The sequence below is a fragment of the Zophobas morio genome, unplaced genomic scaffold (genome assembly GCF_036711695.1).
Source record: "Zophobas morio isolate AGI-343-1 ecotype UQ-CSIRO unplaced genomic scaffold, CSIRO_AGI_Zmor_V1 ptg000014l, whole genome shotgun sequence".
NCBI lineage: Eukaryota > Metazoa > Arthropoda > Insecta > Coleoptera > Tenebrionidae > Zophobas > Zophobas morio.
In genome coordinates this window covers 21,637,086-21,663,873 of record NW_026972119.1, presented here as the reverse complement: position 1 = coordinate 21,663,873, position 26,788 = coordinate 21,637,086, and the positions used below count along the sequence as shown (strand labels likewise).

Sequence of the window (26,788 nt, the reverse complement as noted above, 5' to 3'; positions counted from 1 at the left end):
GCGCAGGCCCGACTTAAATACGCAGACATATTTAGGTATTATTTGAAATTAGTGACCCCTAAATATTTGTTAATATCGGTGGTGTGCTTATTTAACGTTGTATATTTCTACGATGGTGATAAAATTGGTCTCATTGTAGGGTTTTATTTTTATAGCGGTTGGTTTACTGCTTTAAATTTCGAATTACTAGCAGTCCTTTTTTTAATTTTAATCAACAGCTTATACATTTTATTAATAGCGGAAATGACTAAAATGGACCAAAACAGACTTGGAGAGATGAAAAAAATTTATTTGTTGCTTCAGGACTCTTCCAGAACTTTCCACAAAGCCATGCAGGGAATGGTGTTTTTGAAACTTGTGCCTGACTTTATTTGCAGTAGTAGTAACCTTTATTACGGGCTTTTTGAAACCATGGCGAATGATGGTTTTTCTTTTCGGGATGTGACAAATTTGACTGGTGGTGTTTTAGGAATTCCGTCTGTTATAATCTCGAATATGTGTCTCGTGTATTTTCTTGATGAAATTTCGAAACAGGTAAATTTCATGTTTTTTGGTATACATAATAATTAAAGTATTTTTGGTTTTTGCAAACAGAATAAAATGACGGTCGATGTAATTGTTGCTAATATTGAAAAACGAACAAATGTTGTAACAAAACATAAGTATAAACAGGTGAGTATTATTGTTTCAGTTATATCCCACTTCATACATTTTTCGGCTTCATTTCTTCGAAAAATTCGATTTTTCCAGAATCGAAGCTGTGTTTCAAACTAGCATGTCGAGCTCTACAGCCCAGAGTTTTTTTGTCGATTCTAAGCGACAGTTTTGAAAATTTCCAACTTTTTTTGTAGATTTGAATCTCATTTTTCGGAAACCCCTACTATGTTTCCAGAATAGTTCAGTGAATTATGACAGTTTTTGTGATTTTTTAAAAAAATTGTCTTTCAAACCAAAAATTTCTAAAATTATGCTACAAGAACATAAACATGGTATATTTTTCAAATCGGTACATCGAGGTCTGTATCCCTTTTCTCGACAATCTCCTAAAATTACCTTGATACATTTTTTTTCATAGATTTCGATTTCCCGATGTTACTTCCGGTCTTATTTCTCAGAAAACATACGATGTTTCCAGGTAATTTTTAAAATCGCGACATTTAGGCCACGTTCTCAAAAGCTCAATTTTTCAATTCTTTGGAAAATTTCCACCCTTCTTTGACCATCTTCGAAAATTACTTACTAAAGATTTTTGTAGATTTTGATCTCCAAAAGTAACTTTCGGGCTCATTTCTAAGAAAACTCCTTGGATGTTTCAAAAATCGCCCAATGAGTTATGACAATTAGGACTAAAAAAAATCACTTTCAAATTGAAAATTTCTGAAATTTTGTCTCTGAATATAAACGTGCTATATTTTTCGAATCAGTACATCGAGGTCTGTATTCCAGAATTTTTTCGTGGATTTAAAGAAGATTTTTTTAAAAGCACAATTTTTAAAAAATCAGAAAATATCGACCTTTTTTCGACCATCTCCTAAATTGCCTTGACAAATTTTTTTTATAGATTTCGACTTCCAGAGGTTACTTCGTGCTTTATTTCTCAGAAAACTCACGATGTTTCGAGGTAATTTTCAGGATTTTTGAAAAGAATGACTTCCAAATCGAAAATTTTTAAAATCTTTGGGAACCTAAACATGCGACATTTAGGCCACGTTTTCAAAAGCTCAATTTTTCAATTCTTTGGGATTTTTGTAGATTTTGATCTCCAAAAGTAACTTTCGGGCTAATTTCTCAGAAATCTCCTTGGATGTTTCAAAAATCGCCCAATGAATTATGACAGTTAGGACTAAAAAAAATCAATTTCAAATTGAAAACTTCTTAAATTTGTCCCTGAACATAAACGTGCTATTTTTAGAATCAGCAGGTCGAAGTTTATTTTGCTCGATTTTTTGGCAACTTTTTAAAAGCTGAATTTTTCAAATGAAATAATTGAACTTTTCCCGGGCACTTCAAAAAAAATGTAATCATTTTTCCATAATCATCAAAATAATATGTAGTCATTTTTGAGGTGTGTTGAAAACGTGTTTGATTTTTTTGTTCCATTTCAGAAAGAATTACTTTTCTTGAAAGCCCTAGCGAGTCCTTCAGAGTTTACAGTTTGCGGACTTTTTTTCCCTTAACTTTAAGGTGGTTTTTTCAGTAAGTAACTAATTGTTAATAGTGTTCATAGTCGGATTTTACTATATAGGTAAATCTCTAAGGATGATTGAAAAATAATATCAGTTGTTAGATTTTTTTATTAAAAATTTAATTTTCAAAGCTTTGTGACTATACACTTATAGTAACAACATTTGTATTGAATAATATACACGGGTTCAGAAATTATTTAGTCGTTTTTAAATTTAATATGTTTTGGCGGGAAATTTTAACTCTCTCTCTCTCTCTCTCTCTTTCTTTCTTGTCAGTTTAAATTTCCCGATAAAAAGTAAGTTGCACCTGATGATATTCTTTATTTCCTTTAATGATTTTTCAGATGATGGCCTCTATGATCACATACATAGTTTACTTAATACAATTTGGTCAAATGGGAAATTTGAAGCATCGTAGAAGTATATAATACAGGCTGGATGACTGCTTAAATTTTATTATTGTTTCAAAAATCTTTCATTGATTATGTAACCCTAATAATAAATATTTTTTACTAAAGAGAACAATCTCTTTTTTTCTTTATTCGTTATTTGATATACGAAAAACTCTGATAAAATCGTTACAAAAGTACTGGAACCCAGAGAGAACAAAGCACCAACCACATGTTTTTGGTGTAAAAGTCTATTTAATAAATGTCTAAAAACAACGCTATTTAAGGACCATCGAACCAATTTTGTAATGATAAATTAGTTTTCATATCAAGTAGATATGCAACCAATCATACATACAATTAACAATTCACAAAATATTTGTTCTAAAGCATTTTTGTCATAGAAATATTTTTGTTGTAGAGGTATTTATCTTCTTGAACTGACTGCAATTATATATTTTGATTTAATTTTGTAATTAGGCAACACACATTACGTGAATTCTGCCAACAGTGTGTAAACTTGTAAAAGGTAATAGGTAATTTGTTTAACTTATTAAGGTCAGATAATTATTTCCTGTGCTTAACTGCATAAGAAATAACGCGTACATCAGTCCACTGGCTGATATCTAAAAAAAAGTTAAATGTAAAACCCATTTAACATAATATTTTGATATGTCAAAGTACCACAAGAAACAAATTAATACTTAACTGTAACGAAAATAGACCATTCCAGGGGAAACATTCCGAACAGTGTGAACGCAGTATTAGTGAAATAAAGCTGATGAGCAAATAAGTTTATCTGAAACAGAACTCCCTACATTTGAAATTTTTAGTGGTACTTGGATCTTACCAAGTGCTCGGGCACTCTTTCAAACGAGTAAACGATCTCTAAAGTCTGTTGGGCCTAAAATATCAAATAATTTCCCATGAAATTAGCGTCTATCTACTAACCTCTTTTGACACCAAACTAATTCCTAGTATGATAATAAATATCTGATAACACGTGACGAAAATCCAGTAACACATGATACAAAACTGAGACATTGTTGGAAAACGATCTGAAAATATCTCGTCGTCTGCAGTTAAATAAAATAAAAGAGCAACCAGAATACAGAAAAAGCGAAGAAACTTTAAAGCGATTGGTACTTGAAAAGCACTGTTTATCAATTTTCTGATATGACACAAATCGCGATGGAGTTCGCTGCATTTTTCAATCTCTTTGTAATTGTTGATAGTGCGATTCTGATTGTGCAATGATTTGCTTAATGCAGTCTTCAAACTTTTATTTAGTAACTTGAACCGTTTATGTAGTGCTAGTACTAAAATTACTATCAATAATTCAACCACTAGTGCAACAGCTGTAGTCAAATAGTATAGCACCAAACAAAAAAAACTACTAATTTGTAAGTTGTGGTAATACATGAAATGTAAATACAGTTGTGCACAAACAAATACCACATTTGCGAAATACACACTCTTTTCTAAGATAGTACTTCGACAATTGATTTCGGTACTTTTTGAACCCATGCTGCTATCGAAACGACTTAATTTCAAAATTATCATTTTGTGTTCATTTTCGTAGAAAAATGGTAAACTGTAACTGATTAGGCATGTCAATAAACAATATGAGTTGGTCAAAGTGTTGGAAATGTTAGTTGACACGAATTTCGAGGCGACACGGCATTTAGAATGTGTGAAAATCACAACACACAGTGCTACCACTACAGAAAAGTTAACGATTTTTTTCAAAGTGGCCACCACCTTGTTGTATTTTTTATAAGGAACTATGTTAAATGAAAATGACACTAGTCCCAGGGTTTTTGCCAACAAAAAAATTAGTTTGATTGGTTGAAGTCGAAAATGGTTGAACATTTTGTTTACTTGGACTAAATGAAAAACGAAACTGTGTGGTGATAAATAATGGGAATGGAGAAATAATGAAGACGATTTATAAATAATATATTAGATTTTGTGTCATAATATCGTTTTATCGTTAATGGTTGTAATTCTTTTTGACAAAGTCATGCTTTATTGATTATTATAACTTTGTTATTCACTTTGTTGACGTTCTATACAAAAATGAATACAGACTAAATTTGGTGTAGAAAACAAATTTTCGGTTTCATTTGGTCAACGAGATCAGACTGTTCCTGTAAATAAAGTGCCACAAAGTGTATATTTATCCTCTTCATGGTAAGGACCCACTTTCGAATTAAATTTTAGATTACATTCAACGTCATTACTTAAACTGTTTACACACACGAGAACAATATTATTGGTGACATTTAATTTCCAGCTGCAAACACAACTTTTAATTGATTACACTATTTAAGTTATTTCTAGTTTATATTGTTTAAAAATGACGTGGAATCCGAAAGATATCTTTTCACTCGTACAACCAGTATTCAAAATTTGGGAACTTTCTGGTTTCCCTGTTTACAATTTGAACAGTGTTACCAATTCTGAGCATCGGAATTTTGTTATTGGCAACTTCAAAATATCATTCGTTATGATTATATACGTTGTATCGAATTTCGTACTTTACTTGTATTTTTATGGTGTTACTTATACACTGAGAAGTTACGTAAAGTTCATTCAAGTGACTAGTATCACTGTACAAAATTTAGGAATGATAATAACTTCATACACCAAACGTCTGCAAGTACTTCTCCTATTGTCTAAAATTCTGAAAATTGAAAAACTCTTGTTAGACAGTGCGCAGGCCCGACTTAAATACGCAGACATATTTAAGTATTATTTGAAAATAGTGACTCCTAAATATTTGTTAATATCGGTGGTGTGCTTATTTAACGTTGTGTATTTTTACGATGGTGATAAAATGGGTCTCGTAGTGGGACTTTACTTCTACAGTGGATGGTTTACTGATTTAAATTTCGAATTACTAGCAGTTCTTTTTTTAATTTTAATTAACAGCTTATACATTTTGTTAATCGAGGAAATGACGAAAATGGGCCAAATCAGACTTGGAGAAATGAAAAAAATTTATTTGTTGCTTCAGGACTCTTCCAGAACTTTCCACAAAGCCATGCAAGAAATGGTGTTTTTGAAACTAGTGCCTGACTTTGTTTGTAGTATTAGTAGCATTTATTACGGGCTTTTTGAAACTATGGCAAATGATGGTTTTACTTTTCGGGGTGTGACGAATTTGACTGGTAGTGCCCTAGGAATTCCGTCTGTTATTATATCAAATCTGTGTCTTGTGTACTTTTTTGAAGAAATTTCGAAACAGGTAAATTTTATATTTTTTGGTATAAATGGTTAAAGTATTTTTGGTTTTTGCCAACAGGATAAAACAACGATCGATGTATTTGTTGCTAATATTGAAAAACGAACAAATGTTGTAACAAAACATCAATATAAGCAGGTGAGTTACGTAGTTTATGAATTTTTGATCTTTTTCGACCTCATTTCTTCGAAAACTTCTACGATTTATGTACAATCGAAACAAATTTTCACGCTATACTTTTAGAACTAGTAGGGCGAGTTATATATTTCAGATTTTTTTGTTGATTTCGGGCAACTTTTTCTATGGGCTCAATTTTGAAAATTTTCAGCTTTTCGATCACCTTCGAAATTTACCCAAAGATATTTTTTTTGTAGATTTGTGTCTCCGGAAGTTATTTTCGGCCTCATTTTCGCGGAAAACTCTGCTATGTTTCTAGAATCGTCCGGTCAATTACGGCGGATTTTTTTTAAATTTGATTTTCAAATCGAAAATTTCTAAAATCTTGTTCAGTTCAATTTTTCAAAATTTCGACTTTGCTTCGACCATCTTCGAAAATTTCTTAACGAGATTTTTTTGTGGATTTTGATATTCAAAAGTTACTTTCCAATCATCCAATGCATTATGCCAGTTTTTGGGATTTTTTCAAAAAATAGACTTTCAAACCAAACATTTTCAAAATCTGGTACAGGAACATAAATATGCTACATTTTTCGAATCAGTACGTCGACATGTACATCTCAGAGTTCCTTTGTGGATTTTTAGAATATTTTTTCAATCGCTCAATTTTTCAAAAATTAGGAAAATTTCGACCTTTTGTCTAAAATCTCTTAAAATGACCTACATAGACTGTTTTATTTTTGTAGATTTAGACCTCCAGAAGTTTGTCCAGATCTTATTTTTCAGAATCGCCCAATGAATTAAGTTTTTAAAATTTTTGAAAAAAAAAATTGAAACCAAAAATTTCTAAAACCTTGCGTTAAGGACATAAGCATCCTACATTTTTCGAATCAGTACGGCGAGACCTATATCCCAGAATTTTTTGTAGATTTTTAGACGATTTTTTCAAAAGTTCAAATTTTCAAAAATTAAGAAAATTTCGACATTTCTCCTAAAATTACCTAGATAGATTTTCTTATGGATTTCTATCTCCAGAAGTTATTTAAAGCCTTATTTCCTAGAAAACCCCTACGACGTTTCCAGAATGAACCAATTATGGCCTTTTTAGGATTGTTCTTTTCAAAAAATTGAGTTTAAACCGAACATGTATAAAATCTTTCTTGAGAAACATAAACGTGCTATATTTTGCAAATCAGTGCTAGAGATCTATATTATAGAATTCTTTCATGATTTCTGCAACATTTGTTCAAAAGCTCAATTTTTCAAAAATTAGAAAAATTTCGACCTTTTTGTTGACCACCTCCTAAAATTGCCTAGACAGACTTCTTTTTGTAGATTTCGACCTCCAGAACTTACTTCCGACCTTATTTCTCGGAAAACTTTTATGATGTTTCCAGAATCGCCAATGAATTATGGCAGTTTTTGAAATTTTTCAAAAAAATTGATTTTCAAGGAAAAATTTTTTTAAATGCTGCTCTCCAGGAACATAAGCATGCTACATTTTTCGAATCAGTACGTCGAGATCTGTATCCCAGATTTCCTTTGTAGGTTTTTATATGATTTTTTCAAAAACCCAATTTTCAAAAATTAAAAAAATGTCACCTTTTTTGTCAGAAAACTCCTAGGATGTTTCAAAAAATTGACTTTCATATCGAAAATTTCTAAAATCTTGCTTCGAGAACCTAAACATCCTATATTTTTCGACCATCTTCGAAAATTATTTACAGATTTTTTTGTAGATTTGGATTTTCAGTTACTGCCGACCTCATTTTTCAGAAAACTCCTATGATGTTGCCAGAATCGCCCAGCAATTTTAAAGATTTTTGAAAAAAAAAGACTTTCGACCACGAGCGCCTCGAGATATACATCACAGACTTTATTTTTGTGTATTTTTAGACAATTCTTTAATTTTTTGGAAAATTTCGACCTCCTTTTGACAATCTTCGAAAATCACTTAAGAGATATTTTTGTAGATTTTGATCTACAGAAGTCACTTTTGGCCTCATTTCTCAGAAAACTCCTATAATGTTTCAAGAATCGGCCAATGAATTATAGCAGATTTTATGATTTATTCAAAAAATTGACTTTAAAAGCTCAATTTTTGAAAAATGTCAACTTCTTTCGACCATCTCCGAAAATTTCATAGTGATTTTTTTTGTAGCTTTCGATATCCCCGAGTTACTTTCGCCCTCGTTTCTTCGAAAACTCCTACGATTTTCCAAGCATCGCCCAATGCATTATGACAGTTATTTAAAATTTCTGAAAAAAAAAATTATTTCAAACTAAAAAGTTCTAAAATCTTGCTTTAAGAACATAATCATTCTATATTTTTCGAATCGGGACCTTAAGATCTATATTCCAGATTTTTGTGTAAATTCTTAGACGATTTTTTCAAAAGCTCAATTTTTCAAAAATTAGAAAAATTTCGACCATTTGTCCATCATCTCCTAAAATTGCCTAGACAGATTTTTTTTGTAGATTTCGACCTCCAGAAGTTCCTTCCGGTCTTATTTCTCAGAAAACTCTTATGATGTTTTTAGAATCGCCAATGAATTATGGCAGGTTTTAAGAATTTTCAAAAAAATTGATTTTTAAGCCAACAATTTTTAAAATCTTGCTCCAGGAACATAAATATGCTACACTTTTCGAATCAGTACGTCTTTTTCTATATCCCAGATTTCCTTTGTAGATTTTTAGATGATTTATTTCAAAAACTCAGTTTTTCAAAAATTAGAAAAATTTCAACCTTTTTTCGATCAGCTCCTAAAATTACCTAGACAGATCTTTTGTAGATGTCGACCTTCAGAAGTTTCATTCGGTCTTATTTCTTTAGGATCATTAAAAAATCAGTTAATGAATTATAGCTGTTTTTAGGATTTTTTAAAAAATTGACTTTAAAAGCCCAATTTTTGAAAATTTCAAATTACTTCGACCATCTTCGAAAATTTCTCAAGTGATTTTTGTGGATTTTGGTATCCCGATATTACTTTGGGTCGAGAACTCCCAAGATGTTTCCTGAAATCTCCAATGAAAATTAAAAAAAAAAATTTTAAACTAAAATTTCTAAAAGCTTGCTTTAAGAACATAATATGCTATATTTTTCGAATCAGTACGTCCGCGTCGACTTCTATATTTCAGAATTTTTTGTAGATTTTTAGACGATTTTTTCAGAAGTTCGATTTTTCAAAAATTAGGAAAGTTCCGACATTTTTTTCACCATCTTCTAAAATTACCTAGACAGAATTTTTTGTCGATTTCGACCTCCAGAAGCTACTTCAGGCCTTATTCCTCAGAAAACTCCTAGGACGGTTCCAGAATCGCCCAACCAATTATGGCCCTTTTAAGATTTTTTTTCAGAAAATTGACTTTTATTACAAAATTTCTAAAATCTTGCTTCGACAACCTAAACATGTTATATTTTTCGAATCAGCACGTCGTGATTTATATTTTTGGACCTACTGATTCGAAAAAATGTTTTTTGTCGATTTTTTGGCAACTTCTTAAAAGCTAAATTTTTCAAATGAAATAATTGACCTTTTTCTGGGCTCTTTGAAAAATTACTTAAAGAAATTTTTTTGTTGATCTAGACTTGCTAAAGCGAATTTTTTCGAAAATTCTGAACATTTTTCCAGAATCACCAAAAGAAAATGTAGTCAATTTTGAGATGTGTTCAAGTCGTGTCTGATTTTTTTGTTCTGTTTCAGAAAGAACTACTGTTCTTAAAAGCACTGGTTAGTCCTTCAGAGTTTACAGTTTGCGGACTTTTTTCCCTTAACTTCAAACTGGTTTTTTCAGTAAGTAACTAATTGTTGATTGGTTAATGTTCATGGTCAAACGGATATCATCGAAAAATAGTACCAATTTTTAATTTTAAAAGCTTCATGACTATACATTTCAAAACGAGTTCTTATATGAAGTATGTTTTGGCGGGAAATTTTAACTCACAATCTCTCTCATTCGCTAGTTTAAATTTCCCGCCAAAAAGTAAGTCGGACTTGAAGTTATTCTTTGTTACCTTTCGTGATTTTTCAGATGATTGCCTCTATGGTCACATACCTAGTATATTTAATACAATTTGGTCAAATGGAGAATTTGAAGCATCGCAGAACGACATAATAAAGGTTGGATGACCGCTTAAAATGTATTTTTGTCGCAAAAATCTTTCATTGAATGTATAACCCTAACCATAAAGATTTTTTATCTCCCCGGACACAAATTGAACATCTACGCTACACAAAGGATCGAAAATGTGACCTTTTATCAGGTACCTCACGTGGCAGTGACGTCATCGTACGTCACGATGAGATTGCAAAAATTTTTTTTTGCACATTTTCGAGGATAATTTAACATTGTTTAAACAAACTAATTTGTTTTTGCTAACCTCGTGTTCTTAGGAAAATGGATTTCGGTTTAATTATCATATATTGATAGTTATCATATTTAAACATTATGAATTGTATTAATTATGTTTAAATTTTATTTAGTTATATCGATAAAATATATAGCTTTGACCCACCAACTTCAATCGTTTCGAAAATTTTTTCAAAATTTAAACATTGTCGAGTGAACGAATCACGGAATCCGATAAATTAAAACTGAAGTCGTACTTACCCTGTTTTCGGTCCTTTTCGGAAAAATATCCATTTTCGTTCGTGTTCACAGCACTAACACAACAAATTTTCCTTAATATGTATTAATAATAAACTTGAAATTTTGCACATTTTAGAGAGGAATTATTCGGCAAAATCTTGAGATGACGTCATCAAGTTTTGGGCTTGATAAACAGATATATTTTGATTAAAAACGTACCATGTCAAACAGTAACTTCAAAACGTCTGCAATATTTCAAAATTCAGTATTGCAATTCTTGATTCAATGAATAAAATAAATTGACTCAGTGATTAATTTTTTTGAAACACTCCCTATAAGCAAAACTAAAAACTATGAATGGAATGATAAATCACAAATATAGTCTCATCCTATTTTGGACATTTTAAAAATTTATTATGCTTGTCATATGTTTAAAGCATCTGCAAGATTTCAAAGCATTCGGTTTTGCAGATTCAAAATTAAATTGTATTCAATAAATATGCAACCAATCATACACGCAATTGATATTTGGACACAGTCTGTTTAAAATGCATATATTTAGTTATTTGCCGAAAATGTTTGTTCTAAAGCACTTTTGTAATACAAAGTTTTGTTCTACAGGCATTTCTGTTCTTGAACTGATTGCAAATCAATATTTTGATTTGATTTTGTAATTAGGCAACACACATTGCGATGCCATCTGAATTAATCCCGGAGGTGTGGTTTCGTGATAGAGGTGAAATAATTTGAGATTAGCATGGTTAGTCATCAAATCAAAAATTCATATTGTTTCCCTGGAGACAATTTTAACTTAATTTGAGTACCTAAAAGACCGAGTAAGTTAAAATCAATTCGTATCATTAACGACAACATACATCACATCCTTTTACCTATATGCAATTACTGTAAGTAATTGAAAGCGTCACATATTGTCATATTGATAATCCCCATGTTTATTTTATAACAAAATAATGCTTCAGCAACACACTATATCCACAACGGCTGTAAAAATTTTTAACATTTGCAAATTATTCGGATTTCCATCTTTCAAACACAAAAATGGGGTTTTCGAATTCAACGAAACCAAGTCGGTTGTAGTCCCCATCACATGGTTTCTTTGTGGATTTCCCCTATATTTTAAAATACTGGGTTTTAAGAATCGTTTAACTAATTACATGAGTCTGACCCAGTTGTCTTCAGTGTGCTTCCAAAACGTAGGTTTGATTTTATATTTTCTCAAAAAGAGAAAGAAAATCGAAAAGATGCTGAACGATTTGTTAGCTTTGGAAAAGACTGTGGTGCGATTTAGTAAAATGAAATTTTCTTGTACTGCAGCAACGAAAAATGTTGTAAAATGTATACTGATCCACGTAGGTTTGATGGTAATTATGTTGTTGCTGTCGTCTGTGCTTATCAGTTTTGAGTTAAGTCGTGTTTTCTACATTTTATATTATTACGTTGGAATTAGTTACGGATTCAGTTTCGAACTGTTTGTGTTTTTTTATCTCTCAGTTTTGACAGAGTTGTACAAAAATTGTAATTTGTGTGTGCAAGTACAAAATTTTGGAAACATAGACATTCAATTTAAACGAACTTTTCGTGTTTATACTTTGTTGAATACAGGAGCTGTCACTTTTAAGAAAATATTTCAAGAAGCGTTTTTGCTGAAAATTGCTACCGATTTTTTGATAATTCTACCCAATATATATTTGGGAATATATTCCACGGTATATCTTAAGTCTAATCTAACTCGGGCTATACTGTTGGCAGGGATTTCTCTAAGTGTAACGGTGCTTTTGATTTTTGACTTTTGTACGATATATTTTTTTGAAAATATTTACATACAGGTAAAGTATATATTGAAATTTTGACAAACTTGTTTACAGAGTTGTTTCAGGAAAAAGTTATGAGAAATTTTCTTGATAATATGTTGGGAACTGTCAAAAGAAGATTGCTGGTGTCGTATAAATCAGTGACGTCAACAACACTGTCTGTTGTTATTATGTATTTTTTTCTTTCAGATGGACATGCTTCACCTTCAAGTCAACAACAACAGTTCCCGATTTGTGATTCGTGGATTATTTCCTTTAAATTTCACTCTTATTTTTACTGTAAGACAGTTTTCATTACATTCAAGACGTTATACTGTGTGTTTTAGATAGTCATAGGTCTGGCAAACAGTGTGGCATATTTAGTACAGTTTCATTTACATCTACACTTCACGTGAATGAAACAAAAGACGCATTAGTGTGTAAAATCAACATGGCGGAATGTATTCTCCGAATAAATTTTAATAAATAAAAAAAAGTTTTCCATACAATCACCTTAATCTATTTTGTTGATTACATTAACATAATTTGCCCCTACTTAATAAAATCAATTACAGAATTCGACCTCACTTATTGTTTCACAAATTACAGACTAATAAATTATGGTGAAACGAACACGAAAGCTTTTCTCTAAATCACCCATTTAATGACCATTCCTAGCTCAAACACACACCCTTCCACAAAATGGGGTCAACCAATACAGCTAAGGTCGCAAAATCAATTTGCGCCATCTGGAGAGTCTCCGGTTTGCCCAAGTACAAGCTCGAGAACAGCAAATTCGTGAACAAAAAATCCGCAGCTTTCATCATCCCTCTAGTCTTCGTCGCCATCAACATGGCCGTTTATTTGAAATACAGAAAGTTCGAGTCCGACTTGAACAGCTACGTCAACGCCATCCAGTTCGCGACGATTTACATGCTCGACCTCGGCTTGATCATTTCCGCTTACTTGAAAAGAAGAAAAATCGCGCAGATAATTTCCAATATTTTGACCGTAGAGAAAATGTTGCAGAAGTTTTGCGCAGTTGAGTTTCCATCAGGGAGGCTTGGAAGGAACTTAATGATATATCTGATGGTGCAGACTATCTTGACCATTTATCAAATTGTCGTAGTTAGCAGTGCTACGTTCGATATTTTTTCGGACTTCTTCATAGAAAACGCGTGTTATCACACTCTGGTTATCTACAGTTATAATTTCAACGCGATGTTGTTTTTCTGTTTGTTGGTTTTGAGAGCTTTCCACTCGACTTTCACGGTTGGGATTAGGGAGAATTTTGCCAGAAAAGTGCAAGTTGTGGAGAGTGATTTTCGTCAGGTCGTCCAGGTGTATACGTTGTTGCAGAAGTTGTCGAAAGACGTGTTTAAAACGTTTGAAAAACTTATACTTTTGAAGATTTTGAAAGATTTTATTATAGCGGTCAGTACGGCTTATAATGCGACGTTTTTGACTATGCAGCTGAGTACTGTGTTGGCGTTTTTGAATAAAATTTTAGAAACTATGTTGTATTTGATCGCCATTTTGATGTCTAATTTTGGGATGGCGTATCTTTTTGAAGAGATTTCAAGACAGGTTGTGTTTTATAGTTTTGAATTCTATTTGTGCTAATTGTTTTCTGCAGGATGTTATTCTGATGGATCTTTTGGACGAAATTTTAATTACTTCTAGGAATGAGTTTATTTTAGCTTACAAATCGATAGAATTGTTTGACTTGAGATTGAAGAGACGAAGTTCGGTTTTTTACGTTTGTGGATTGTTTCCTTTAAACTGCACTTTTATCTATACAGTAGGTATAACGTTAGAAAAGCAAGGTTAAGTTGTTTTTATTCTATTTTTTAGATGATAGCTGGAATGGCTTCTTATATGATCTATTTAGTGCAGTTCAATCAAGCAAAACCAAAGCCTTTGTAAATAGCAGGTGGTAGGTACACAGAAATAAAAAGTCAAATTGGTGTTTATATGTATTTATTTACACCCATCCTAAATTTTTGGCCCTTCTATGTTAATACTGAAGGAAATTCAAAACGGTTCGAAGAAGTTTTGTGAAGATTCTAGAATAATTTATCGTCAAGGAGGCTTTGTTCCGAAAGGGTTGCCAACGAGAAATGTTTCTGAATGTCTAGATCTAGATGATGCGAAAAAAAGAAAGTGGTACTTTAGAAATTTTCCATCATTAAGTTAGAGGCAAAAAAAAGATTTTTAATAAACTTTTAGAGATGTAGACTGTAAAGAAGAAGGAGCTTCTAGTTAAACAATTGGTACGATAAAAACGAAGACGAGGAAATGGAATAAGTATTAAAAATACTCGGAGAAATGCAGGTAGATCTTAGAGGAAAACCAAAATTTTACCCGAAAAGCAAAAAATCTGAGAAAAGAGATGGAAGAAAAAGAAAGCCAATGGCAATAAGTGGAAAAAACTGCTGAATAAAAATGAAGATATGGAGCAGAAAATAGATAAGAAAAAACAAAATTACTTAAGAACATGTTTCACATATAAAAAAATCATCAGAATTGAGATAGGGCGGGTGGGCGGGGCTTATATTTTGCCTTTTATTTTCTTATTATACATAGCCATCTTTTCACAACAAGAGACTTAAAGAGACTTTTGCAATGATGGGGCGGCGCCGCCCATTCGCCCTATCTCAATTGTGATGTTTTTTTATTCACCGAGAACCGAGGGAGGCGGAGCTTAACTGCAAAATACTTATTTCTTTACAAAAAATTAAAAACAAGTTTTTGAGTATCGTGTTGTTCAAAGAATACTATGTATATTAAGAAACAAAGGCAAAATATTAACCCCGCCCACCCACCCCATCTCATTTGTTATGAATTTTTTTATTCTTGGAAACTATAAACACGTTTAAAATGGTACAGGTGCGGCTTGATCTTTGGTTTTAATTTTTTCTAGTTTTTATTCTAGTATTTTTTGAATAACACGGTACTCAAAAACATGTCTTATACGGTAATTTCTTGTAGAGAAATGATAAGAATTTTGCAATTAAATTCTGCTCCTTTGGCTCTCGACGATTAAAAAAAAATCATCACAATTGAGATAGGGCGGGTGGGCGGGGCTTATATTTTGCCTTTTTTCTTAATATACGTAGTCGTCTTTTCAGAACAAGAAACTTAAAACATGTTTGAAATGGTAAATTCTTGTATACAAATATGGAATTAAGCCCCGCCCCTCGATCCGACAGTGAATGAAAAATTCATCACAACTGAGAATTGAGATTGGGGCAAGTGTGGGTGGGACCTAATCGTTGGCTTTATTTTTTTCCGAATATACGTAGTATTTTTTTAACAAGATACTCAAAAACATGTTTTTAATTTCTCGTAGAGACATAAGTATTTTGCAGTTAAGCTCCGCCTTCTTGGCTCACGACGAATAAAAAAAAATCATCACAGTTGAGATAGGGCGGGTGGGCGGGGCTTATATTTTGCGTTTTCTTCTTAATATATGGAGCAATTTTTTCAAGTAACTTAAAACATGGTTAAAGTGGTACCTTTTTGCAAGGAAGTATGGATTTTGCAATTATAGGGCGGTGCCTAATTGCAAAAATCAATATTTCCTTATACAAATCTTCCATTTAAACATGTTTTAAGTTTCTTGTTGTGAAAAGAGGTCTACACATATTAAAACAAAAAGGCAAATTGTAGCCCCGCCCCCCCGCCCTGTCTCAATTGTGATGATTTTTTTTATTCGCCGAGAACTAAGGGGGCGGAGCTTAACTGCAAAATACTCTTTACAAGAAATTAAAAACATGTTTTTGAGTATCGTGTTGTTCAAAGAATATAATGTATACTAAGAAAAAAAGGCAAAATATTAACCCCGCCCACCCACCCCATCTCAATTGTGAGGAATTTTTTTATTCTTGGAAACTATAAACACGTTTAAAATGGTATAGGTGCGGCTCGATATTTGGCTTTAATTTTTTCTAGTTTTTATTCTAGTATTTTTTGAATAACACGGTAAGTACTCAAAAACATGTCTTATACGGTAATTTCTTGTAGAGAAATAATAAGAATTTTGCAGTTAAATTCCGCTGCTTTGGTTCTCGACGATTAAAACAAAATCATCACAATTGAGATAGGGTGGGTGGGCGGGCCTTATATTTTGCTTTTTTTCTTAACATACGTAGTCGTCTTTTCAGAACAAGAAACTTAAAACATGTTTAAAATGGTAAATTCTTGTAGACAAATGTGGATCTTGCAATTAAGCCCCGCCTCTCGATCTGACAATGAATGAAAAATTCGTCACAACTGAGAATTCGGATTGGGGCAGGTGTGGGTGGGGCCTAATAGTTGGCTTTATTTTTTTCTGAATATACGTTGTTTTTTTGAACAACACGACACTCTAAAACATGTTTTTAATTTCTCGTATAGACATAAGGATTTTGCAGTTAAGGTCCGCCTTCTTGGCTCACGACGAATAAAAAAAATCATCACAATTGAGATAGGGCGGGTGGGCGGGGCTTATATTTTGCCGTTTTTCTTAATAATACCTAGTCGTCTTTTCAGAACAAGATACTTGAAAAATGTTTAAATTGGTAAATTCTTGTAGATACACATGGATCTTGAAATTAAGCCCCGCCTCTCGATCTGACAACGAATGAAAAATTCATCACAATTTTTGGAACAAGATGATACTCTAAAACATGTTTTTAATTTCTCGTAGAGACATAAGAATTTTGCAGTTAAGCTCCGCCTTCTTGGCTCACGACGAATAAAAAAAATCATCACAATTGAGATAGGGCGGGTGGGCGGGGTATATATTTTGCCTTCTTTTTCGTAATATACATGGCCATCTTTTCACAACAAGAAACTTAGAACATGGTTAAAATGGTACATTCCATTTTTGCAAGGAAATATGGATTTTGCAATTATTGTTATTTCCTTATACAAATTTTCCATTTTAAACATGTTTTCAGTTTCTTGTTGTGAAAAGAGGTATACACATATTAAAACAGAAAGGCAAAATGTATCCCCGCCCACCCGCCCGGTCTCAATTGTGATGATTTTTTTTATTCACCGAGAACCGAGGGGGCGGAGCTTAACTGCAAAATGCTTATTTCTTCACAAAAAATTAAAAACATTGAGTATCGTGTTGTTCAAAGAATCCTATGCATATTAAGAAACAAAAGCAAAATGTTTACCCCGCCCACCCACCCCATCTCAATTGTGATGATTTTTTTATTCTTAGAAATTAAAATCACCTTTACAATGGAAAATTTTTGTAGTAATCAACTAATATCCTCCACTTTTCTTCTACAACCCCTTTAAATCCGGCAAAAGTTAAACATCAAAGTTATTATCAACAGCAACTTGATAACGGAGCTTATAAATGACAATTTTCAACTCTAAAAACAACATCAGCGGGAATAGCTGATGGTGGGAAAAAATGTATGAATAAAATAGAAGCGATGAGGAAGAAAATAGACAAGAAAGAAGAAGGACAAGAAGAAATAATGAGATAATTAAAGGCTGCAAAACGGAATGAAGAAAAGAAGAGCAAAACAGGAAAACAATCCGGGTACGACGAAAAACGAAGACGAGGAAATGGAATCAGTATTAAAAATCCCAGAGAAATACAAGCAGATCTAAAAGAGAAACCAAGGTTTTACCTGACAGGTAAAAAATCTGAGAAAAGGGATGGAAGAAAAACAAAGGGAATGCTAATAAGAAGAAAAAACTGCTGAATAAAATGCAAGCTATGTAGAAGAAAATAGACAAGAAAGAAAAAAGGAGAAGAAGAAATACTGGAAAAAGGAAGAGCAGAACAGGAAAACAATCCGCAGTCCTCCAAAAGCTGGTACAAAGAAAAACAAAGACGAGGAAATGGAATAAGTATTGAAAAACGTGGAGAAATTCATGCAGATCTAAAAGGAAAACCAATGTGTTACCTGAGAAGTAAAAAATCTGAGAAAAGGGATGAAAGAAAAAGAAAGGGAGTTGCATTAAGTGGAAAAAAACTGCTTAATAAAAAAGAAGCTATAGAGAGGAAAATAGAGAAAGAAGAAAGAAGGAGAAGAAGAAATAATGAGATAATAAAAGGGTGTAAAATGGAATGAAAAAAGGAAGACCAGAACAGGAAAACAATCCACAGTCCTCGAAGACGGGGAAATGGAATAAGTAAGTATAAAAAAACTTGGAGAAATATACGCATATTTAAAAGGAAAACCAAAGTTTTACCGGTGAAATAAAAATTCTGGGAAAAGGGATGTAAGAAAAAGAAAGGGAATTGTAATAAGTGGAAAAAACTCAGAATAAAATGGAAGCTATGGAGAATAAAATAGACAAAGAAGAAAGAAGGAGAAGAAAAAATAATGAAGTAATAAAAGCCTGCAAAACGGAATGAAAAAAGGAAGAGCAGAACAGGAAAACAATCCGCAGTCCCCCAAAAACTAGTACGACGAAAAACGAAGACGAGGAAATGGAATAACTATTAAAAAAAAACGGGAAATAGACGCAGATCTAAAAGGAAAAACAACGTTTTACCTGAAAAGTAAAAAATCTGAGAAAAGGGATGGAAGAAAAAGAAAGGGAATGGCAATAAGTGGGAAAAATACTGCTGAATAAAATGGAAGCTAAGGAGAAAAAAATAGACAAGGAAGAAAGAAGGAGAAGAAGAAATAATGAGATAACGAAAGGCTGCAAAACGGGATGAAAAAAGGAAGAGTAGAACAGGACAACAATCCGCAATCCTCCAAAAACTGGTACGACGAAAAACGAAGACGAGGAAATGGATTAAGTATTAAAAAAATCCGGAGAAATACACGCAGATCTTAAATGAAAACCAACGTTTTACCTGTGAAGTAAATAAGAAAGAAAAGGAAAGGGAATGGTAATAAGTGGGAAAAAACTGCTGAATAAAATGGAAGCTATGGAGAAGAAAATGGACAAGGAAGAAAGAAGGAGACGAAGAAATAATGGAATAATGAAAGGCTGCAAAACGTAATGAAAACAGGGAAGAGCAGAACAGGAAAATAATCTGCAGTCTTTCAAAAACTGGTACGACGAAAAATGAAGACGTGTGATATGAATAGAATAAGTTGTATTAAAAAAAAAAGAGAAATGTAAGCAGATCTAAAAGGAAAACCAACATTTTACCTGAGAAGTAAAAAATCAGAGAAAAAGGATGGAATAAAAAGAAAGGGAATGTCAATAAGTGGAAAAAAACTGCTGAATAAAATGGAAGCTATGGAGCAGAAAATAGACAAAGAATATTTGTATAACACGATTAGTTAAGAACATGTTTCACATGGTCATTTCTCCTAGAAAAATAGAGATTTTACAATTATTAAGCTCCACCTTCTTGGCACACGACGAACAAAAAAAAGATTACAATTGAGATAGGGTGGGTGGGCGGGGCTTATATTTTTGCCTTTTTTTTTAATATACATAGCCATCTTTTCATAGCAAGAAACTTAAAACATGGTTGAAATGGTACATTTTTGCAAGGAAATATGGATTTTGCAATTATGGGCGGCGCTTAATTGCGAAAATCGGTATTTTCTTATACAAATTTTCCATTTTAAACATTAAAAAAGTTCTTGTCGTGAAAAGAAGTCTAAACATATTAAAAGATAGGCGAAATATAACCCCGCCCACCCTCCCGATCTCAATTCTGATGATTTTTTTTTATTTTTAAAAACTAAGAGTTTTTAAAATGGGAAATTTTGGTAGTAATCAACTTAAATCCCCTATTTTCTTCTATAACCCCTTTAAATGGGCAAAAATTGAACATCAAAGTTACTATCAACGGGAACTTGGCACGGAGTTTATAAATCCCACTTAAGTGGGAAAAAAGAATGCTGAAAAAAATAGAACCTAAGGAGAAGAAAATAAATAAGGAAGAAAGAAGGACAAGAAGAAATAATGAGGTAATAAAAGGCTGCAAAACGGAATGAAAAAAGAAAGAGCAGAACAGGAAAACAATTCGCAGTCCTCCAAAAACTGGTACGACGGAAAACGAAGACGAGGAAATAGAATAAGTGTTAAAAAAACCCGGAGAAATAGAAGCAGATCTAAAAGGAAAACCAACGTTTTACTTGAGAAGTAAAAAACATGGGAAAACGGATGGTAGAAAAAGAAAAGGAATGGCAATAAGTGGAAAAAACAGCTAAATAAAATAGAAGCTATGGAGAAGAAAATAGACAAGGAAGAAAGAAGGAGAATAAGAAATAATGAGGTAATAAAAGGCTGCAAAACGGAATGAAAACAGGGAACAGCAGAACAGGAAAATAATCTTCAGTCTTTCAAAAAACTGGTACGACGAAAAATGAAGACGAGGAAATGGAATAAGTATTAAAAAAACCTGGAGAAATACACGCAGATCTAAAAGGAAAACCAACGTTTGACATGAGAAGTAAAAAATGTGAGAAAAGAGAAAGAAAATGAAAGGGAATGGCAATAAGTGAAAAAACTGCTGAATAAAATGAAAGCTATGGAGCTATGGATTTTATAATTAAGTGTCGCCTTCGGCTCACGACGAATAAAAAAATCGTCAGAATTGAGACAGGGCGGGTGGGTGGGGTTTATATTTTCTCTTGTTTTTCTTAATATACATAGCCATCTTTTCACAACAAGAAACTTAAAACATAGTTATAATGCTACATTTTTGCAAGGAAATATGGATTTTGCAATTATATTACATATTATATTTCCTTATACAAATTTTCCATTTTAAATATGTTTTAAGTTTCATGTTGTGATCAGAAGTCTACACATATTAAAACAAAAAGGCAAAATGTAGCCCCGCCCACCCGCCCTATCTCAATTGTGATGATTTTTTATTCGCCAAGAACTAAAGGGGCGGGGCTTAAGTGCAAAATACTCTTTACAGGGAATTAAAAACATATTTTTGAGTATCGTGTTGTTCAAAGAATACTATGTATATTATGAAACAAAGGCAAAATATTAACCCCGCCCACCCGCCCTATCTCAATTGTGATGATTTTTTATTCGCCGCGAACTAAAGGGGCGGGGCTTAACTGTAAAATACTCTTTACAGGGACTTAAAAACATTTTTTTGAGTATCGTGTAGTTCAAAGAATACTATGTATATTAAGAAACAAAGGCAAAAATCGATATTTCCTTATACAAATTTTCCATTTTAAACATGTTTTAAGTTTCTTGTTGTAAGAAGAGGTCTGCATATATTGAAACAAAAAGGCAAACTGTAGCCCCGCCCACCCGACCTGTCTCAATTGTGATGATTTTTTTTTTTATTCGCCGAGAACCAAGGGGGCGGAATTTAACTGCAAAATACTTAGTTCAAGAAATGAAAAACATGTTTTTAAGTATCGTGTTGTTCAAAGAATACTATGTATATTAAGAAACAAAGGCAAAATATTATCCCCGCCCACCCACCCCATCTCGATTGTGATGATTTTTTTATTCTTAGAAATTAAAAACACCTTTAAAATGGTAAATTTTTGTAGTAATCAACTTAAATCCTCCATTTTTCTTCTATAACCCCTTTAAATACGGCAAAAATTGAACATCAAAGTTACTATCAACGGCAACCTGTGGACACTATGCATTAATAATACTAATAATGATAATAATAATAATAACTTGGCAACGGAGTTTATAAATGACAATTTTGAGCTCTAAACGCAACTACAACGGGAACTTCAACGTCAACAGCAAGTTTATAAATCCCACTTAAGTGGAAAAAAATTGCAGAATAAAATAGAAGCATGGAGAAAAAACTAGATGAGGAAAAAAAGAGAAGAACAAGAAATAAGGAGATAATGAATGGCTCCAAAACGAAATGAAAAAGGAAGAGCAAAACAGGAAAACAATCAACAGTTCTCCAAAAACTGGTACGATGAAAAACGAAGACGAGGAAATGGACTAAGTATTAAAAAAACTCGAAGAAATACACGCAGATCTAAAAGGGAAACCAACGTTTCACCTGTGAAGAAAAAATTCTGAGAAAATGGAAGAAAAAGAAAGGAAAGGGCAATAAATGAAAAAAACTGCCGAATAAAATGGAAGCTGTGGAGAAGAAAATAGACAAGGAGGAAAGAAGGAGAATGATTAATAATGAGATAACAAAAGGCTTCAAAACGGAATGGAAAAAGGAAGAGCAGAACAAGAAAACAATCCAAGCCGCAGTCTTCTAAAAACTGGCACAACGAAAAACGAAGATGAGGGAATAGAATAAGTATTAAAAAAATCCGGAGAAATACAAGCAGATCCAAAAGGAAAACCAAAGTTTTATCTGTGAAGTAAAAAATCCGAGAAAAGGGATGGAAGAAAAGGAAAGGGAATGGCAATAAGTGGGAAAAAAAACTACTGCATAAAATGGAAGCTATGGAGAAGAAGAAATAATGAGATAATAAAAGGCTGCTAAACGGAATGAAAAAAGAAAGAGCAGAACAGGAAAACAATCCGCTCGACTCAAAAAACTGAAACGACGGAAAACGAAGACGAAGAAATGGAATAGGTGTTAAGAAAATATTGAGAAATACAATCAGATCTAAAAGGAAAACCAACATTTTACCTGTGAAGTAAAAAATCTGAGAAAATTGATGGAAGAAAAGGAAAGGGAATGGCAATAAGTGGGAAAAAAACTGCTGAATAAAATGGAAGCGATGGAGATGAATATAGGCAAGGAAGAAAGAAGGAGAAGAAGAAATAATGAGATAATAAAACCCTGCAAAATGGAATGAAAAAAGGAAGAGTAGAACAGGAAAATAATCCGCTGTCCTCAAAAAACTGGTACGACGGAAAACGAAGACTAGGAAATGGAATAAGTGTTAAAAAAATCCGGAGAAATACAAGCAGATCTAAAAGGCAAATCAACGTTTTACCTGTGAAGTAAAAAATCTGAGAAAATGGATAGAAGAAAAAGAAAGGGAATGGTAATAAATGGGGAAAAAATTGCTGAATAAAATGGGAGCTATGGAGCTGAAAATAGACAAGGAATATTTGTATAACACTATTACTGAAGAACATATTTCACATGGTCATTTTTCGTAGAAAAATAAGGACTTTACAATTAAGCTCCGCCTTCTTGGCTCACGAGGAATAAGAAAAAATCATTACAATGGAGATGAGGCGGATGGGCGGGGCTTAGATTTTGCATTTTTTTTCTTAATTTACATAGCTATCTTTTCACAACAGAAAACTTAAGATATGCTTAAAATGCTATATTTTTGCAAGGAAATATGAATTTTGTAATTATGAGGCGGCGCCTAATTGCAAAAATTGACATTTCCTTATACAAATTTTCCACTTTAAACATGTTTTAAGTTTCTTGTTGTGAAAAGAGATCTACACATATTAAAACAAAAAGGCAAAATGTAGCCCCGCCCACCCGCCCTATCTCAATTATGATGATTTTTTTATTTGCTGAGAAACAAGGGGGCGGAGTTTAACTGCAAAATACTTATTTCTTTACAAGAAATTAAAAACATGTTTTTAAGTATCGTGCTGTTCAAAGAAAATATTAACCTCGCCCACCCACCCCATCCCAATTGTGATGATTTTTTTATTCTTAGAAACTAAAAACATGTTTAAAATGGTAAATTTTTGTAGTAATCAACTTAAATCCTCCACTTTTCTTCTACAACCCCTTTAAGTACGTCAAACGTTGAACGTCAAAGTTACTATCAATGGCAACAGCAAATTTTTAAATCCCGTTTAAGTGGGAAAAAAATGCTGAACAAAATAGAAGCTATGGGGAAGAAAATATATAAGGAAGAAAGAAGGACAAGAAAAAATAATGAGATAATAAAAGGCTGCAAAACGGAATGAAAAAAGGAAGAGCAGAACAGAAAAGAGAGATCTGATTTTATCAATGAAAGCATAGAAAATGATCTGAAAATTGAAAACAGCTTCGTCATAGGAAAACAATGGTTTTAGTAGAAATGGAAAACTGAGAATAAAAGAAAAAAAATAAAGAAAGGTAAATAAAAACTCATGGAGAAAGTGCGTCCAAAAACGATATATACAGATAATGACCTCACAGAAAAAAAAGAAAAATACAAGAAAAGATAGTGGTAATAACCAAAACAAAAGGGATGAAGAGAAACAAGTTAAAATGGGGTGCTATAAATTGATAGTGGATGGCAAAGTAAAGGAGGAATTATATAAAACATTGATTTATTTACAGTACACTTATTTTTGACATTTTATCATCTAAATTAACTAAAGTAAGTTAAAACATACGTGTATGCTCGACGATGCGACCTCGATGGTGAACTGTGACGTCAAATTTCTAGGGTCATTTATTGAGAAAAATCTCCAGAAACAACTTTCTGACTATTTAATTAAAATTATGGCTTGGGGAAGGTGCTTTTTGAGAAAATTGTACCAAATAAATCGTGTATGTTACAATTCCAGAAATTATCTGTCAAAACAAACACTTTTGTGATTTTAATAAACACTTCATCTATATTTACTTACCGAAAATAACAAAGCATGGTTTAATGAGAAAAGTCCATACACAGTAAAGTATGGTTTTTGATTATATAGCTTCAAGTGCATTAATTCAATCTGTTGGACAGAGAAAAGACAATAAATTAATAAATTATCAGAAAAAAAATATATACTTTACATTTTTGTAGCATGGAACGTTAGAAATCCCTTCATTTTCTTCAATATCGTTTAAAACAGTAAATTTCTGCAAAAAAAATGTTATCACTATAAATTAAACTCGGTTTATTTTACCTCAGATTCAATTATTTCACAAAAATATAACACAAAATAATCCGTGAACATAATTATCAATAACCAGCACGTGTTACTAAATGTTAATATCGCCGTGCTAAGTGACGAAAATCTGCTGTAGAGAATTTCATTCATTCCAAAAAAGAAGTCAATTGCGACAATATTAAGACTAGTAAACAACTTAAATAAAATAAATCCTTGCAAAGTACTGTTTGTAAACGACGATAAAAAACACAAATGTGAGTCTACTTTTTTATAAATTTTTGTATTATTTACATCACCGTAAAAATTTTTATGAAACTCAAACAATAACCACAAAACCACGAGTACAAAAAAATCAAAACTAATATTAAAATATATCAGACAGTTAAAAGTGAACACGTGGAAAAAACTGCGCACATCACTGACCACAAACATCATGTCACAAATTAGGACCACTACATGTAAGAACAAATACAACAAAAACGTCACCAACAACCTTGTCCCCAACTTTTTGAACTGAATCGGTTTTTCGCCAAATTTTTGAGTCATGTTTTCGACGTCCAACAACATGTCGAACATTTTTTTAATCTGATTTTTTTTAACATGCGAATAACAAAAACTACCAATGCTTTTCAAAAAGACACAGGCCATTTGACACAAGTATGCATATGTTAGAACGTCGTTTCTAAAATAGGCGAATTTGACATGGAAGCAAAAGATAACAGTCAAGAAAAAAATAGTGAAAATGTATGTCTGGGATTTTTTAATTTGGAAACGTTTTTGTCCGCGTTTTTGGTTTTCGATTTTGTACACTGGTAAGCCGCAAAATCGCCACAGAATGCAAATTGGTCGAAGTATTTCGGAGATGGTTTGTGGTTTCCACATATTGGTGTTATATTTTAAGGTTAATATTGGTAATGGGTTGGTAAATTTGATGATAAGTGATCGGCATAGTGAATGAACTATTAATAATTTAACGAAATATTTTTAATGGTTTTAATTAATCACCTACTAATACTCATTTAAACTAATTAAGCTAAAATGTATAGTGTATGCCTGGACGAAGCGAGCTCGATGGTGAACTATGACGTACTAATTTTGTGATGTCAACTTAGACTATTTAATTAAGAAGGGGTTTTTTGAGAAAACTGTACGAAATAAATTGTGTATGTTACAATTCCAGAGGTTATCTAAAATAAAATTCTCACAAAACAAACAGTCCAATATATATTTACTTACCGAAAATAATAAAGCATAATTTAAAGGAAAAAGTCCATATACAGTGAAGTATGGTTTTTGAATATATAGCTTCAAGTGCATTAGTTCAGTCTGTTGAACAAAGAAAAGATATTAAATTATTATAAGTAAAAATATATATACTTTACATTTTTGTAGCATTGCATGTTAGAGATTCCTTCATTATTATTTTCAATATCATTTAAAACGGTAAATTTCTGCAAAAATATGTTATTGTTGTAGATTCAACTTGGTTTATTTTACCTCAGGCGCAATGATTTCACAAAAATATAGCATAAAATAATCCGTGTACATTAATACCAACAACCAACAAATATTACTAAACGACATTATCGTGGTGGTAAAAAACGACAATCTGCTGTTGAGCATCGAATCCATTCCAAAGTAGAGGTCAATTGTGACAACATTAAGATTCGTAAACAACTTAAATAAAATAAATCCTTGCAGTACACTGTTTGTATGTGAAGATAAATCACAGAGTTGTGAATCTATGGAAACAATATCACTGATTTT

At 32.2% G+C, this 26,788-nt stretch overlaps 1 protein-coding gene across 1 annotated transcript; it reads right to left on the bottom strand.

The window, feature by feature from the left end:
- Positions 1–24,973: 24,973 nt before the first annotated feature.
- Positions 24,974–25,903, bottom strand: LOC135128895 (uncharacterized). Its single transcript, XM_064055974.1, has 4 exons — positions 25,795–25,903; positions 25,436–25,439; positions 25,068–25,244; positions 24,974–24,989 (listed from the first exon to the last, which is right to left on the bottom strand). Exons 1-4 carry the CDS (start codon positions 25,901–25,903, stop codon positions 24,974–24,976), a joined length of 306 nt encoding a protein of 101 aa, XP_063912044.1.
- Between the last annotated feature and the right edge of the window lie 885 nt (positions 25,904–26,788).

Excerpts from the sequence above, each read along its gene's own strand:
- LOC135128895 (XM_064055974.1), bottom strand. The coding sequence starts at position 25,903 with ATGTGGAAACCACAAACCATCTCCGAAATACTTCGACCAATTTGCATT.